This window comes from Cherax quadricarinatus, chromosome 7 (genome assembly GCF_038502225.1).
Source record: "Cherax quadricarinatus isolate ZL_2023a chromosome 7, ASM3850222v1, whole genome shotgun sequence".
Classification (NCBI taxonomy): domain Eukaryota; kingdom Metazoa; phylum Arthropoda; class Malacostraca; order Decapoda; family Parastacidae; genus Cherax; species Cherax quadricarinatus.
Window position 1 is genome coordinate 22,397,298 of NC_091298.1, and position 13,008 is coordinate 22,410,305.

General features: G+C 38.2%; 1 protein-coding gene across 1 annotated transcript in view; it reads left to right on the forward strand.

Moving 5' to 3' along the window:
* Nucleotides 1-13,008, forward strand: part of oxt (Xylosyltransferase oxt) — a 184,932-nt gene that overhangs the window by 112,979 nt on the left and 58,945 nt on the right. Inside the window, exon 9 of the mRNA XM_070082367.1 lies at nucleotides 8,569-8,735. Within this exon, the coding sequence (XP_069938468.1) occupies nucleotides 8,569-8,735 (167 nt within the window). The remainder of the gene's footprint in view (nucleotides 1-8,568; nucleotides 8,736-13,008) is intronic.

Genomic DNA, 13,008 nt, shown 5'->3' on the forward strand with positions numbered 1-13,008 from the left:
ATTGAAAGAAAGAAAGCATGTTTTCATATACTATGTAAAGTGTTTCTTTGGGCCCATTGTTGCTTATTTTGCAGTTGTACTCAATCAACCACAAAAAACAATGGATTATAGCAAAATGTTTGGATGAATGAGCAGAAGCTTCCTCACTCGCCCAGAGACAAAGCCAAACTGACTCGCAAGTGGCCCCAGTCGGCGGATGGACGCCTCCCAAATGGCTGATAACCGAATTAATGGCCGATAACCGAGTTGGCCGATAACTGAACCGGCCGATAACCGGGGATCCATTGTACCTAACACTCGAAGCCTCTTTCACACCCTCCAATCATTTCTGGGATAACTTTTACTTCTCCTGCCTTCCACCCCTAAGATTTATGCCCCCTCTTCTTTATCCTGTTCCTATCCATTTTGTCTTCATGCCCAGACTATCTCAACAACCCCTCAGTCCTCTGATGTATTCCTTTATTGAACCCGCATCACCTTTTAATTTCTATGCTTTGAATTCTCTGCATGATGTTCACACCACACAGTGCTCTCAAACGTTGTATTCCCATTGCCTCTAGCCACCTCCTTGCTGCAATGTTTAACCCCTTGACTGTCGCAACCCCAAATCCTGAGGTGTCTCCTGGTGTCGCAAAATTTGTGAAAAAAAAAATATCTTATGAAATGATAGAGAAGCTTTTCCTGATTGTAATGACACCAAAAAAATGAAATTTGATAGAAAACTGATGGAATTACTTTCTAGTGAAGTTAGCAACCTCGGCGATATTTACGAATTGGCGATTTCGCCCCCCTTTGAGCCCTATTTTCGGCTAATTTCATTGTTCCAGTCGACCAAACTCATAGCTGTTTCTTTAGAACTCCATTTTTTCTATCGATTGAATACAAGAAACTGCCCATTTACTGATTTCAACTAGCCAACAATGTGGTCAGAAATTTGCAATTTGGCCAATTTCACGAAAATTAAAAAATATGACAATTTGAAAATGGGGTCCAGAATGAACAATGCAGACATTCCTGGCTCTAAAATAACATTTTCTTTGTTCATCAGTCACATCTCCAGGCCCCTCTGATATTACTGTTGCAACCCCTGAATGGGTTGCAATGATTATTATGTATATATATAATTATTATCTTTTCATATAATTTTATAGGTAGTAGGTTGGTAGACAGCAACCACCCAGGGAAGTACTACCGTCCTGCCAGATGACTGTGAAACAGAAACCTGTAACTGTTTTGCATGATGGTAGGATTGCTGTTTTCTTTTTCTGTCTCATAAACACGCTAGATAACAGGGATATCTTGCTACTCCTACTTACACTTTGGTCACACTTCACAGACACGCACATGCATATATATATATACATACATCTAGGTTTTTCTCCTTTTTCTAAATAGCTCTTGTTCTTCTTTATTTCTTCTATTGTCCATGGGGAAGTGGAAAAGAATCTTTCCTCCGTAAGCCATGCGTGTCGTATGAGGCGACTAAAATGCCGGGAGCAATGGGCTAGTAACCCCTTCTCCTGTAGACATTTACTAAAAAAGAGAAGAAGAAAAACTTTATAAAACTGGGATGCTTAAATGTGCGTGGATGTAGTGCGGATGACAAGAAAGAGATGATTGCTGATGTTATGAATGAAAAGAAGTTGGATGTCCTGGCCCTAAGCGAAACAAAGCTGAAGGGGGTAGGGGAGTTTCAGTGGGGGGAAATAAAATGGGATTAAATCTGGAGTATCTGAGAGAGTTAGAGCAAAGGAAGGTGTAGCAGTAATGTTGAATGATCAGTTATGGAAGGAGAAAAGAGAATATGAATGTGTAAATTCAAGAATTATGTGGATAAAAGTAAAGGTTGGATGCGAGAAGTGGGTCATAATAAGCGTGTATGCACCTGGAGAAGAGAGGAATGCAGAGGAGAGAGAGAGATTTTGGGAGATGTTAAGTGAATGTATAGGAGCCTTTGAACCAAGTGAGAGTAATTGTGGTAGGGGACCCGAATGCTAAAGTAGGAGAAACTTTTAGAGAGGGTGTGGTAGGTAAGTTTGGGGTGCCAGGTGTAAATGATAATGGGAGCCCTTTGATTGAACTTTGTATAGAAAGGGGTTTAGTTATAGGTAATACATATTTTAAGAAAAAGAGGATAAATAAGTATACAAGATATGATGTAGGGCGAAATGACAGTAGTTTGTTGGATTATGTATTGGTAGATAAAAGACTGTTGAGTAGACTTCAGGATGTACATGTTTATAGAGGGGCCACAGATATATCAGATCATTTTCTAGTTGTAGCTACACTGAGAGTAAAAGGTAGATGGGATACAAGGAGAATAGAAGTATCAGGGAAGAGAGAGGTGAAGGTTTATAAACTAAAAGAGGAGGCAGTTAGGGTAAGATATAAACCCCTATTGGAGGGTAGATGGGCTAATGAGAGCATAGGCAAAGGAGTCGAAGAGGTATGGGGTAGGTTTAAAAATGTGGTGTTAGAGTGTTCAGCAGAAGTTTGTGGTTACAGGAAAGTGGGTGCGGGAGGGAAGAGGAGCGATTGGTGGAATGATGATGTAAAGAGAGTAGTAAAGGGATAAGAAGTTAGCATATGAGAAGTTTTTACAAAGTAGAAGTGATGCAAGGATGGAAGAGTATATGGAGAAAAAGAGAGAGGTTAAGAGAGTGGTGAAGCAATGTAAAAAGAGAGCAAATGAGAGAGTGGGTGAGATGTTATCAACAAATTTTGTTGAAAATAAGAAAAAGTTTTGGAGTGAGATTAACAAGTTAAGAAAGCCTAGAGAACAAATGGATTTGTCAGTTAAAAATAGGAGAGGAGAGTTATTAAATGGTGAGTTAGAGGTATTGGGAAGATGGAGGGAATATTTTGAGGAATTATTAAATGTTGTTGAAGATAGGGAAGCTGTGATTTCGTGTATAGGGCAAGGAGGAATAACATCTTGTAGGAGTGAGGAAGAGCCAGTTGTGAGTGTGGGGGAAGTTCGTGAGGCAGTAGGTAAAATGAAAGGGGGTAAGGCAGCCAGGATTGATGGGATAAAGATAGAAATGTTAAAAGCAGGTGGGGATATAGTTTTGGAGTGGTTGGTGCAATTATTTAATAAATGTATGGAAGAGGGTAAGGTACCTAGGGATTGGCAGAGAGCATGCATAGTTCCTTTGTATAAAGGCAAAGGGGATAAAAGAGAGTGCAAAAATTATAGGGGGATAAGTCTGCTGAGTATACCTGGTAAAGTGTATGGTAGAGTTATAATTGAAAGAATTAAGAGTAAGACGGAGAATAGGATAGCAGATGAACAAGGAGGCTTTAGGAAAGGTAGGGGGTGTGTGGACCAGGTGTTTACAGTGAAACATATAAGTGAACAGTATTTAGATAAGGCTAAAGAGGTCTTTGTGGCATTTATGGATTTGGAAAAAGCGTCTGACAGGGTGGATAGGGGGGCAGTGTGGCAGATGTTGCAAGTGTATGGTGTAAGAGGTAGGTTACTGAAAGCAGTGAAGAGTTTTTATGAGGATAGTGAGGCTCAAGTTAGAGTATGTAGGAAAGAGGGAAATTTTTTCCCAGTAAAAGTAGGACTTAGACAAGGATGTGTGATGTCACCGTGGTTGTTTAATATATTTATAGATGGGGTTGTAAGAGAAGTAAATGCGAGGGTCTTGGCAAGAGGCGTGGAGTTAAAAGATAAAGAATCACACACAAAGTGGGAGTTGTCACAGCTGCTCTTTGCTGATGACACTGTGCTCATGGGAGATTCTGAAGAGAAGTTGCAGAGATTGATGGATGAATTTGGTAGGGTGTGCAAAAGAAGAAAATTAAAGGTGAATACAGGAAAGAGTAAGGTTATGAGGATAACAAAAAGATTAGGTGATGAAAGATTGAATATCAGATTGGAGGGAGAGAGTATGGAGGAGGTGAATGTATTCAGATATTTGGGAGTGGACGTGTCAGCGGATGGGTCTATGAAAGATGAGGTGAATCATAGAATTGATGAGGGGAAAAGAGTGAGTGGTGTACTTAGGAGTCTGTGAAGACAAAGAACTTTGTCCTTGGAGGCAAAGAGGGGAATGTATGAGAGTATAGTTTTACCAACGCTCTTATATGGGTGTGAAGCATGGATGATGAATGTTGCAGCGAGGAGAAGGCTGGAGGCAGTGGAGATGTCATGTCTGAGGGCAATGTGTGGTGTGAATATAATGCAGAGAATTCGTAGTTTGGAAGTTAGGAGGAGGTGCGGGATTACCAAAACTGTTGTCCAGAGGGCTGAGGAAGGGTTGTTGAGGTGGTTCGGACATGTAGAGAGAATGGAGCGAAACAGAATGACTTCAAGAGTGTATCAGTCTGTAGTGGAAGGAAGGCGGGGTAGGGGTCGGCCTAGGTAAGGTTGGAGAGAGGGGGTAAAGGAGGTTTTGTGTGCGAGGGGCTTGGACTTCCAGCAGGCATGCGTGAGCGTGTTTGATAGGAGTGAATGGAGACAAATGGTTTTTAATACTTGATGTGCTGTTGGAGTGTGAGCAAAGTAACATTTATGAAGGGGTTCAGGGAAACCGGCAGGCCGGACTTGAGTCCTGGAGATGGGAAGTACAGTGCCTGCACTCTGAAGGAGGGGTGTTAATGTTGCAGTTTAAAAACTGTGGTGTAAAGCACCCTTCTGGCAAGACAGTGATGGAGTGAATGATGGTGAAAGTTTTTCTTTTTCAGGCCACCCTGCCTTGGTGGGAATCGGCCAGTGTGATAATAAAAAAAAAAAATAATAATAATTTTATATTGCTTATGTTTACGATAATAGCTAAATCGTAAATATATGACTTTATATTGTTATTTGACTTAGCTTCCTTTGGTTAGGTAGGATGTAACATATTATGTACTCAGTTCAAGTCTTGATTGTCTAACTACTGTGATTATCGCTTGTGGCTTGTTAGACTGCCGGCGTCTGTTTCTGAGCTGCAGCTGTCCACGGAGCTATCACGTGATCGAGGGGGGGGGGGTGTGCTCCCGTCGCCTGAAGTAGTCAGTCTGGTCTAGACTCTCTTGGTGGTTGGACAGATTGTCTGTCTCATTATTCTTGTTAGTTCTGTAGAACTCTGTTCACAGAACATTGTATAGACTTAGTGATTTTCGACGTTGTATTGAGGTTGTGTGTCGCATAGGCACTCTAAACAACTTGGGTCCTGAGCCGTAGCTTCTGACCTAATTTGTACTGGTATCTGTGTATTATCACAGTTGGGGATTTTCTTATGCTGAACTTAGATTCAGTAGTATGGGAGTTTTGTGACTTTTGTGGAGGATCTGCAGATGGTCCCTACTTAGTGTCGTTATATTATCTCCTTGTTCCTGATTTTGTGTCGCAGTTGCTTGTGATTTTGCTATTGGGTTTAGCATTCTTTTTATTGTTCAAGCAGACTGTTCTGATTGCCAGTCGGTCAAGAAGTTAGTTTATTTGAGGACTTTGTCAGTCACTTGTTTAAGTCTAATCAAGTCGTGAGACATAGCGAACTACTTAAAGCACTTATACACATACATACTTGTACATATTTGCAATATCTTATTAAGTGTTAATGTACCAGACGGTATTTAAGAATTATAAATGTGATATGTGCTTTCAGCACAATAATATTGTACTTGAGAGAAGTGATATTATTTTGATTACTGTGATTAATTTAATTTAATTTGATAATATACCTCTAGACTTAATAAATTTATTAAATTTTATTTTCTCTATTTAGTAGCCTACCAGTTGTAATCCTGAAGTACTATTGAATCATACTGAATTCTAATGGATAATTGGACAAGGATACTGACTAATTGTTACGAAAACCCAGTAACAGGCTGGATGCTAGAAGGGCAGTCCTTTCTAGTATTCACTGGAGATCTCTAAGCTTTTAGAATCGCATTTTTTGTAACATTACTCTTGCTTTCTATTTTGAATTTTTATTCAAACAAAAAATAGAAGATTTACTGTTATGCAGACTACTGCAATATTGTAATAATTGTATAAATAATGTCAACCCATTCATGACTGCATATTAGAATAGCTACTTGAACATTTATTGGACAATGACATCATTTGTTTACTATTGAACATTGGCAAAAATTAAACATTTCCCCTACTTTGAGCTTCATTTCATTGTTCTTTTCATAGTAAAACCAATCAAAATCACCTCTATTTCTATAATATGTTTTCCATTCTATCAAATGAGACCACGAAAACGAGAATACAACCATAAATACTATATGAAAATAGACCACAAATTCGGCATTTTAATTAAAAAAAAATGGTCTTTGTTTTTTGTTTTTTACTCATTATACACTGCGTGCTTCAGGATTTTTTTTTTATGTAGTGCACACTGACCACACAGACCCATTCTCTCACATGTGGACCTATCAGCTTTTCCCTGCTTGATTTGAAGCCGCTAGAATTTATGAGTATATATACGTCAAACACGGTGGCTCGTAAGACGTATACATACGACTGAAACAGTCAAAGGGGTAAAACCTATATCTCATGTCGATATATAAGCGTTGGTATCACTATACTCTTTTTTATTTTTTTGATAAACTTCTTTCTTTCCACTTATATTTTCTTCCTTTATGTATTATATGGTTCACTTCATCTTTCATAAACCCATCTGCTGACTATCCACTCCCAGATATCTGAAAATATCAACATTCTTTATTTTCTCTCCCTCCAATCTGATAGTCTGTCTATCATTGCCTGGATTTTTTGTAACCCTCATCACCTTTCCCTTTTTCTGTTCACTCTGAATTTCCTATTTTTACATACCCTTCCAAATTTCTCCACCAACCTTTGGATATTGTATGGAAAAAGACACATACAGTTCAGGACTTTTATAAGAGGAAATGTTTCGTTGAGTGGCTCCTTAAGCCCTAATACAGAGATAACCAAGTAACAGTAGCCAGGTGGTAGGCTGCAAGAGGGTAACAGTAGTATTGGTAGTGGTAGTAGTAGTGGTAGTAGTAGTAGTAGTAGTAGTAGAAGTACACCTGTGGTTGAGATGGGTTGGGCTTGAGAAAGGCCTGTCAACATCATGTTAGAGCAGTCTCCATAATTGGCAATATCCTGTTGATCAACAATTTTGATATAGTGTAACTTCCGTATTTTTGATGGATAGTGTTAGTGACAGTCTCTATACACTTTAGTCGTTGTAATTCTTCCTTAATGAATAACCTAGCCTCATTGAACTTCTTTAGGTGTCCAACACCGTCTCTGTGTGTTGAACACGTTTTAATGGTTGTCACAGTTTCAAGTGTTCTTGTGCTCCCTAACCCTAATATCTAGAGACCTTACTGTTTCTCCCATATATTTTGTCACATCCTCCACATAGTATTGTGTATACTGATGAATTGTTAGTGTATGGAGCCTTGCAGGAAGTGAACTCATCAGTTAGTGTGATGGAATGTTACTTTGTTTCTTCCTCATTCTTCCGCATTCCTGTAAAACTATTGCCAAAACTGTCCCTGTAATATATGTACCTGTGGTTTAGCTAAGCTAAATGCATCCTGATACTATTCAGTGGCATTTTGTGTACTAAATAAAGCTACTTCTAGGCAGCAGATTCTCTTCATTTCTTTGATGATGATGAGGTATGTGTGTGTTTGTGCTGATGAACTATGCATTCATTGTTTTAATTCATATGTGAAGTTTGATTTAATTCAAATGTGAAGTACCAAATCTCTGTGGCTCATTCATTGCCTAGAGTGGTGGCAGCTTTCTCTGGACATTAAGCACTAGAAAGACATGGTACATAACTACTCTCCTAGTTGGTTGCCTGAGAGTTCTCTAAGTGTATTGTTCTTCAACTCTGGTGTTTAGATTATATGAAGTCTCACTAATGTACAGTTTGTTTTAACCACCACACAGAATTCTTTGGTGCTAATGTTGTCTTGACTATTGTGCTGTGCTCCAATGAAGTCTAATTGTTTTGAAGGTGATTGCAGTATTCATTGCCCTTTTCTTTGTTACTTGTATGATGATATCCTGCAGTGTTACCTACAGATATGAGATGTGTGTTGCAGTCATTGTCCTCACTGGGTATTTTTTGGGGCCCTTTATCTGCAATCCTGAATGAAGTTTGGAGGAAGTGTAATATGTTGAAGTTGTTACTAACAATGCCACATGCCACTTCTTGGTACCTTAACATCCTCTCACCTATCAGAAAAAATCCAATCAAAATTCTTAGTAGTTTTCTTAACAGATAGGAATGGTATATTAGTTGGTGTGGTTGGTAGGCTTCCTCTTAATTGAACACTGCTTCAGGAGGTATCCTCTTTGTTGGGCTAGCACGGATTTAGAAGGATAGGAAGAGAGGTTGAAGAGAGATAGGGAAGGTGAAAAAGGGAGAAAGGGCAGGAGGGGGGGGGGGGTGTAAAAATGGGGTGGAATACAGAGAGAAGAGGAAAAGAGAGAGAAAAGAGAGGATTAAAAACTACAATAATTTAACTATCATAATTTCTTTACATTAGAACTGTGTTGTATATATCATGTAAATTATGGAAACATTTTAGGAGGATTCCAGATCTGTTATGTTTCAAGTGATAATTTGTATGGTTTCACAGAAGGAATGATGAGCTGGTGCGCTTCTTGACCAACAACAGGGAACGAAATTTCCTCAAATCCCATGGCCACGACACCAACAAGTTCCTTCAGAAGCAAGGGCTAGACCGCACATTTCTTGAGTGTGAGACACACATGTGGAGAATTGGTGAACGCCGATTACCTCTTGGTTAGTTAGTTTCTTTAAATTTCATCCTGCATTATAAATAAATTCATATATCATTTATCATTTAAAATAATTGTATTTTGGTTATTGGTATTGCTGACATTTAAAAAGAAACAGATGATCAGTATTTGATTTTGGTAATAATTTTGGTTAAATAATTTTGGTAATAATTTTGATTAAATTTAGTGGTTTTATAAAAAATTATTTGTTTTTAAACTCAGCGGCCATCTCCAGCTAAGGTGAGGTGACCCAAGCAAGGAAACACATTCACCATCATTCACTCAGTTGCTGTTTTTCTAGAGGTGCACTGCCATCAGAATCAGATGACTCTTTGACTGCAATATCCCCACCTCTCTCTAATAGTTCAGGCACTCCAGGACTATAAATTTTTATCTTTTAATTCAAGTTTTACATGAAAAGCTAAATTTGTGTGAGTCAGTTAGTGCAAGGAGTGAGAGAGGTTTGATCCTCCATTTGTTGATCTTGAACTAATCTTTGACCTGCCAGACTGTAAGTGAAAGTATAGTATTCAACTTGGACTTAATACTTTTTGCATTATAATTTCTTAAAGTTTATTCTCATTTGTCTGAAAATTTTTCTTTCATTTCTGATCCTTCTCTTGCCATCAGGTTACTAGGCACAATATTAAGTTAACCCATACTATTTTTATTTATATAGTAAATATCAGTAAGTGACCTAGAGCATGAATAGCACACATTAAATACAGTTTGATAAGTCTTCCTAATGTTGTTTTATTTGGTTACTGCATCTTTGAACCACTTACATCAGCACAGTTATCAGCATTAGAAGACTGTAGGAAGTTTTTATGCATCAGTTGTTTCCTGCTATGTTTGATTGTCCCGAAGAAGGAAAAAAATTGCCATCACTCATTCAACAGCTAACATGTTAGAAGTGTATTGACATCACACTTCAAATAACCATCTGAATTTCAATGTTCTTCTGAGTGCAGACACTGTGTTTCTCACCTCTGGGACTCATATATAGCATATAGAAATGAGCCCCCAGAATACATGCACACTATGATGTCAGCATACTTCTGGAAAGGTGGTGATTGTATTGGTAAATGTGTTTTCTTCTTTGGGTCATGCTACCTGGGCAGGAGATGGCTGTTGAGTTAAAAAAAAAAATAATGTCTTAGACATCTTGCATATGCACAAGGAGGATTTAGAAAAGGAAGGGAATCTATGAATCAAGTGTTCTTAGGTAAGGAAAAGGAACTGTTTGTTGGATTATGAAAATGCTTATTATTTGGTAGATAAGGGTGTAATGTGGCAATGTGCAAATATATGAATAAGTGACAAGTTGAAAGCTGTAATTAGTTTTTATGAGGAGAGTGAGATTCATGGTAGGGTATGAAGATGGCATTGTGAAAGAAGTGAGTTCTAGGGTGTGTGGGATTGAAAGATAGTGAATGTGGTACAGAGTGGGAAGTGTAACTTCTGCTTTTTGTTGATGATAGTTCTTCTGGGAGATTCTGAAGAGAGTTTGCTAAGGTTCTTAAATGAATTTGGGAGGTGAATGAATTTGGGGAAGTGGAACAGAATTCTTCCTCCGTAAGCCATGCGCGTTGTAAGAGGCGACTAAAATGCCGGGAGCAAGGGGCTAGTAACCCCTTCTCCAGTATAAATTACTAAATTTAAAAGAGAAAATTTCATTTTTCTTTTTGGGCCACCCTGCCTTGGTGGGATATGGCCGGTGTGTTGAAAGAAAGAAGAAGATGTAGAAGAAGGAAATTAAAAGGAATGTAGGAAATGCAAGGCAATGAGAGTATCAAAGAAATTTAGGGAATGAGAGATTTGATATCAGATTGAAGGGAGGGAGTATGGAGGAAGTAAATGTGCTCAGATGTTTGAGAGTGGACTTGCTGGATAGGTATATGAAAGATAAGGCGAACCATAGAATTGATGAAGGATGGATGGTGGATGGTGCATTGAGGATTGAGTGGACACAGAATGTTATCCATGGAGGCAAAAAGGGAAATGTATGAGAGTAGTGGTACCAACACTATTATTGGGTGTGAAGCATGGGTTGTGAATGTTGCAGCAAAGAGGAGGTTGGAGGTAGTGGAGATGTCATGTCTGAAGGCAATGTGTGGTATAAATATTATGTAGAGAATTTGCAGCTTGGAGATTAGGAGGTGCATGACTACTAAGAGTATTATTCAGAGGGCTGAGAAGGAATTGTTGAAGTGGTTTGGGCATTTAGAGGAGGAGGAGGTGGATCAAAATAGGATGACTTAGAGGGGTGTTATTGTGATCAAAAAGAAGTGCTAAACCCACGAGGGTCATACAGTGCAGCTTGGAGGGGTGTATGAATCTATAGTAGAGGAAAGGTGGGGTAAGGGTTACCCTAGGAAAAGGTGGAGAGAGGGGGTAAAGGAGAGTTTGAGTGCTAGGGGCTTGGACATCCAACAGGCTTATGTAATTTTTGTGATTTGTCGTGTTATTAAGGGATGAGCAAAGTAACATTTATGAAGGGATGCAGGGGAGACTAGTTAGCTGAACATGAATCTTGGAGGTGGGAGGTACAGTATCTACACTCTGAAGGAGGGGTGGAGATGTTGCAGTTCAGAGGGTCATCTGAACTGTGAAGTCGACATGCTTTTGGAAAGACAGCGATTGAATGAATGACAGTGAAATCATTTACTCTCTCATTAGGTGACCACACCTTGGTAGGAGACAGCCAGTTTGTTAAAAAATCTTCTGAACTGTTTAAAGATTTAACCCTGTCACTGTCTCGTGTAGATTCACATCATTGATGCCAGTGTCGCTTGCATAAATCTATGTTTTAAGCATAGCTCCTTCAGATATGCTGTGAATGGCAAATTTTGGTCTAGACGTGAGAGAATGGGTCTGTGATGAGTGCGTATAGTATGTAAAAAAATCATGTCCCATGCAGTGCATGATGGGACGTGCAAACTTTTGACCTTGTGACTGGTTTAAAAAAGTAACTTTCAAGTGTTTTCTAGGGTGGTTTTTGTGGTTTTATTGGCTGTTTCTTGGTATCATTTAATAGATTGGATGATATATTAGAAGTAGCTTGCAATAGGGCAGAAATATTCGATTGTTAGCGATTTTTCTTGAGGAAGGGGTGGGCCCTCAAGGCCTCCCTAGCCCCTTGGTCTGTGGGTTTTTACTAGTTCTGCGTCAGTTATAGGATTGACCTAAACCATAGCCTTTCATTCTTGGTTATGTTTTGTTATCTGAGAACTTGGGTAAATCTCAATTTTTTTGTGTGACTCTGGATTCAAAATGGAGAGCAAATGTTTTTATAGGAGATGCCTGGGGACATGATTAATGAACAGAGGAAAGGTTGCTTTAATGACTGAAATGCCTACAGTGTTTATTTTGGACTCTACTTTAAAATTGGATTTTTTTTATTTTGTGTAAAATTGGCCTGATTTCCACTTATATGAACTTTATAGGCTAGTTTAGAAGTTGAATGAGCAGTTACTTGTGCTCAGTTGATAGAATGGAAGGCATAATAGCAAAATAGCTAGGAATTAACTCACATTGTATATTGGAATTTTCTTAAACTGGCCAAAATCCCTGATGTGTAAATTGTGCCCAGACTACCAACTTTATGCCTGCATAATTCTATAAGTTTCATAAAATTTTGTATATTTTGTGCCTTTACCTTTAGAAAAAGCTCCTCTACCATTATAAAAGATTTTTTGTTTTTAAACTGCAGCACTTTTAATTTCAAGGGTCGTAACAATGAAAGGATTAATAATTGATCCTATTTAATAGGCTGTAATTGGATTCAGGTGGATGAAGTCAGATAGCTGCTGATGGTGCTTTGAATCTCAGGAATATTTGCAAAAATAGTTCCTACTCAAAGAAATAAATGATTTAGTTCACAGTATCAGTACTTGGGAAGGAGGATTCATTGGCTTTGGAAAGTTTTTTTTTTTTTTTGACTAGAATTAATACATGCATTAATTCTAGTCAAAAAACAGTGTTTTATATAGTTTGTAAGTGAAAAGGAACAATACTGAATGTAAAATATTGGGTAAATATTCATATTTAAAAGCATATATAAAATTACTTGTGGAATATTATGACTTGGTAATGTATATTTGATTATAACAAGGGTGTGTATGGAAAATTAGGTTCCAAGTTCCAAACACTTGACTTGCAAAAAAAAAAAAAAAAAAATCATGAATGCATTACATCTTTATAGTTAGAACCCATCTTAAGTACCCTTTTTGCATTAGGTATAATGAGTTTTTCAAAAGTCTGGATTACATTCAATT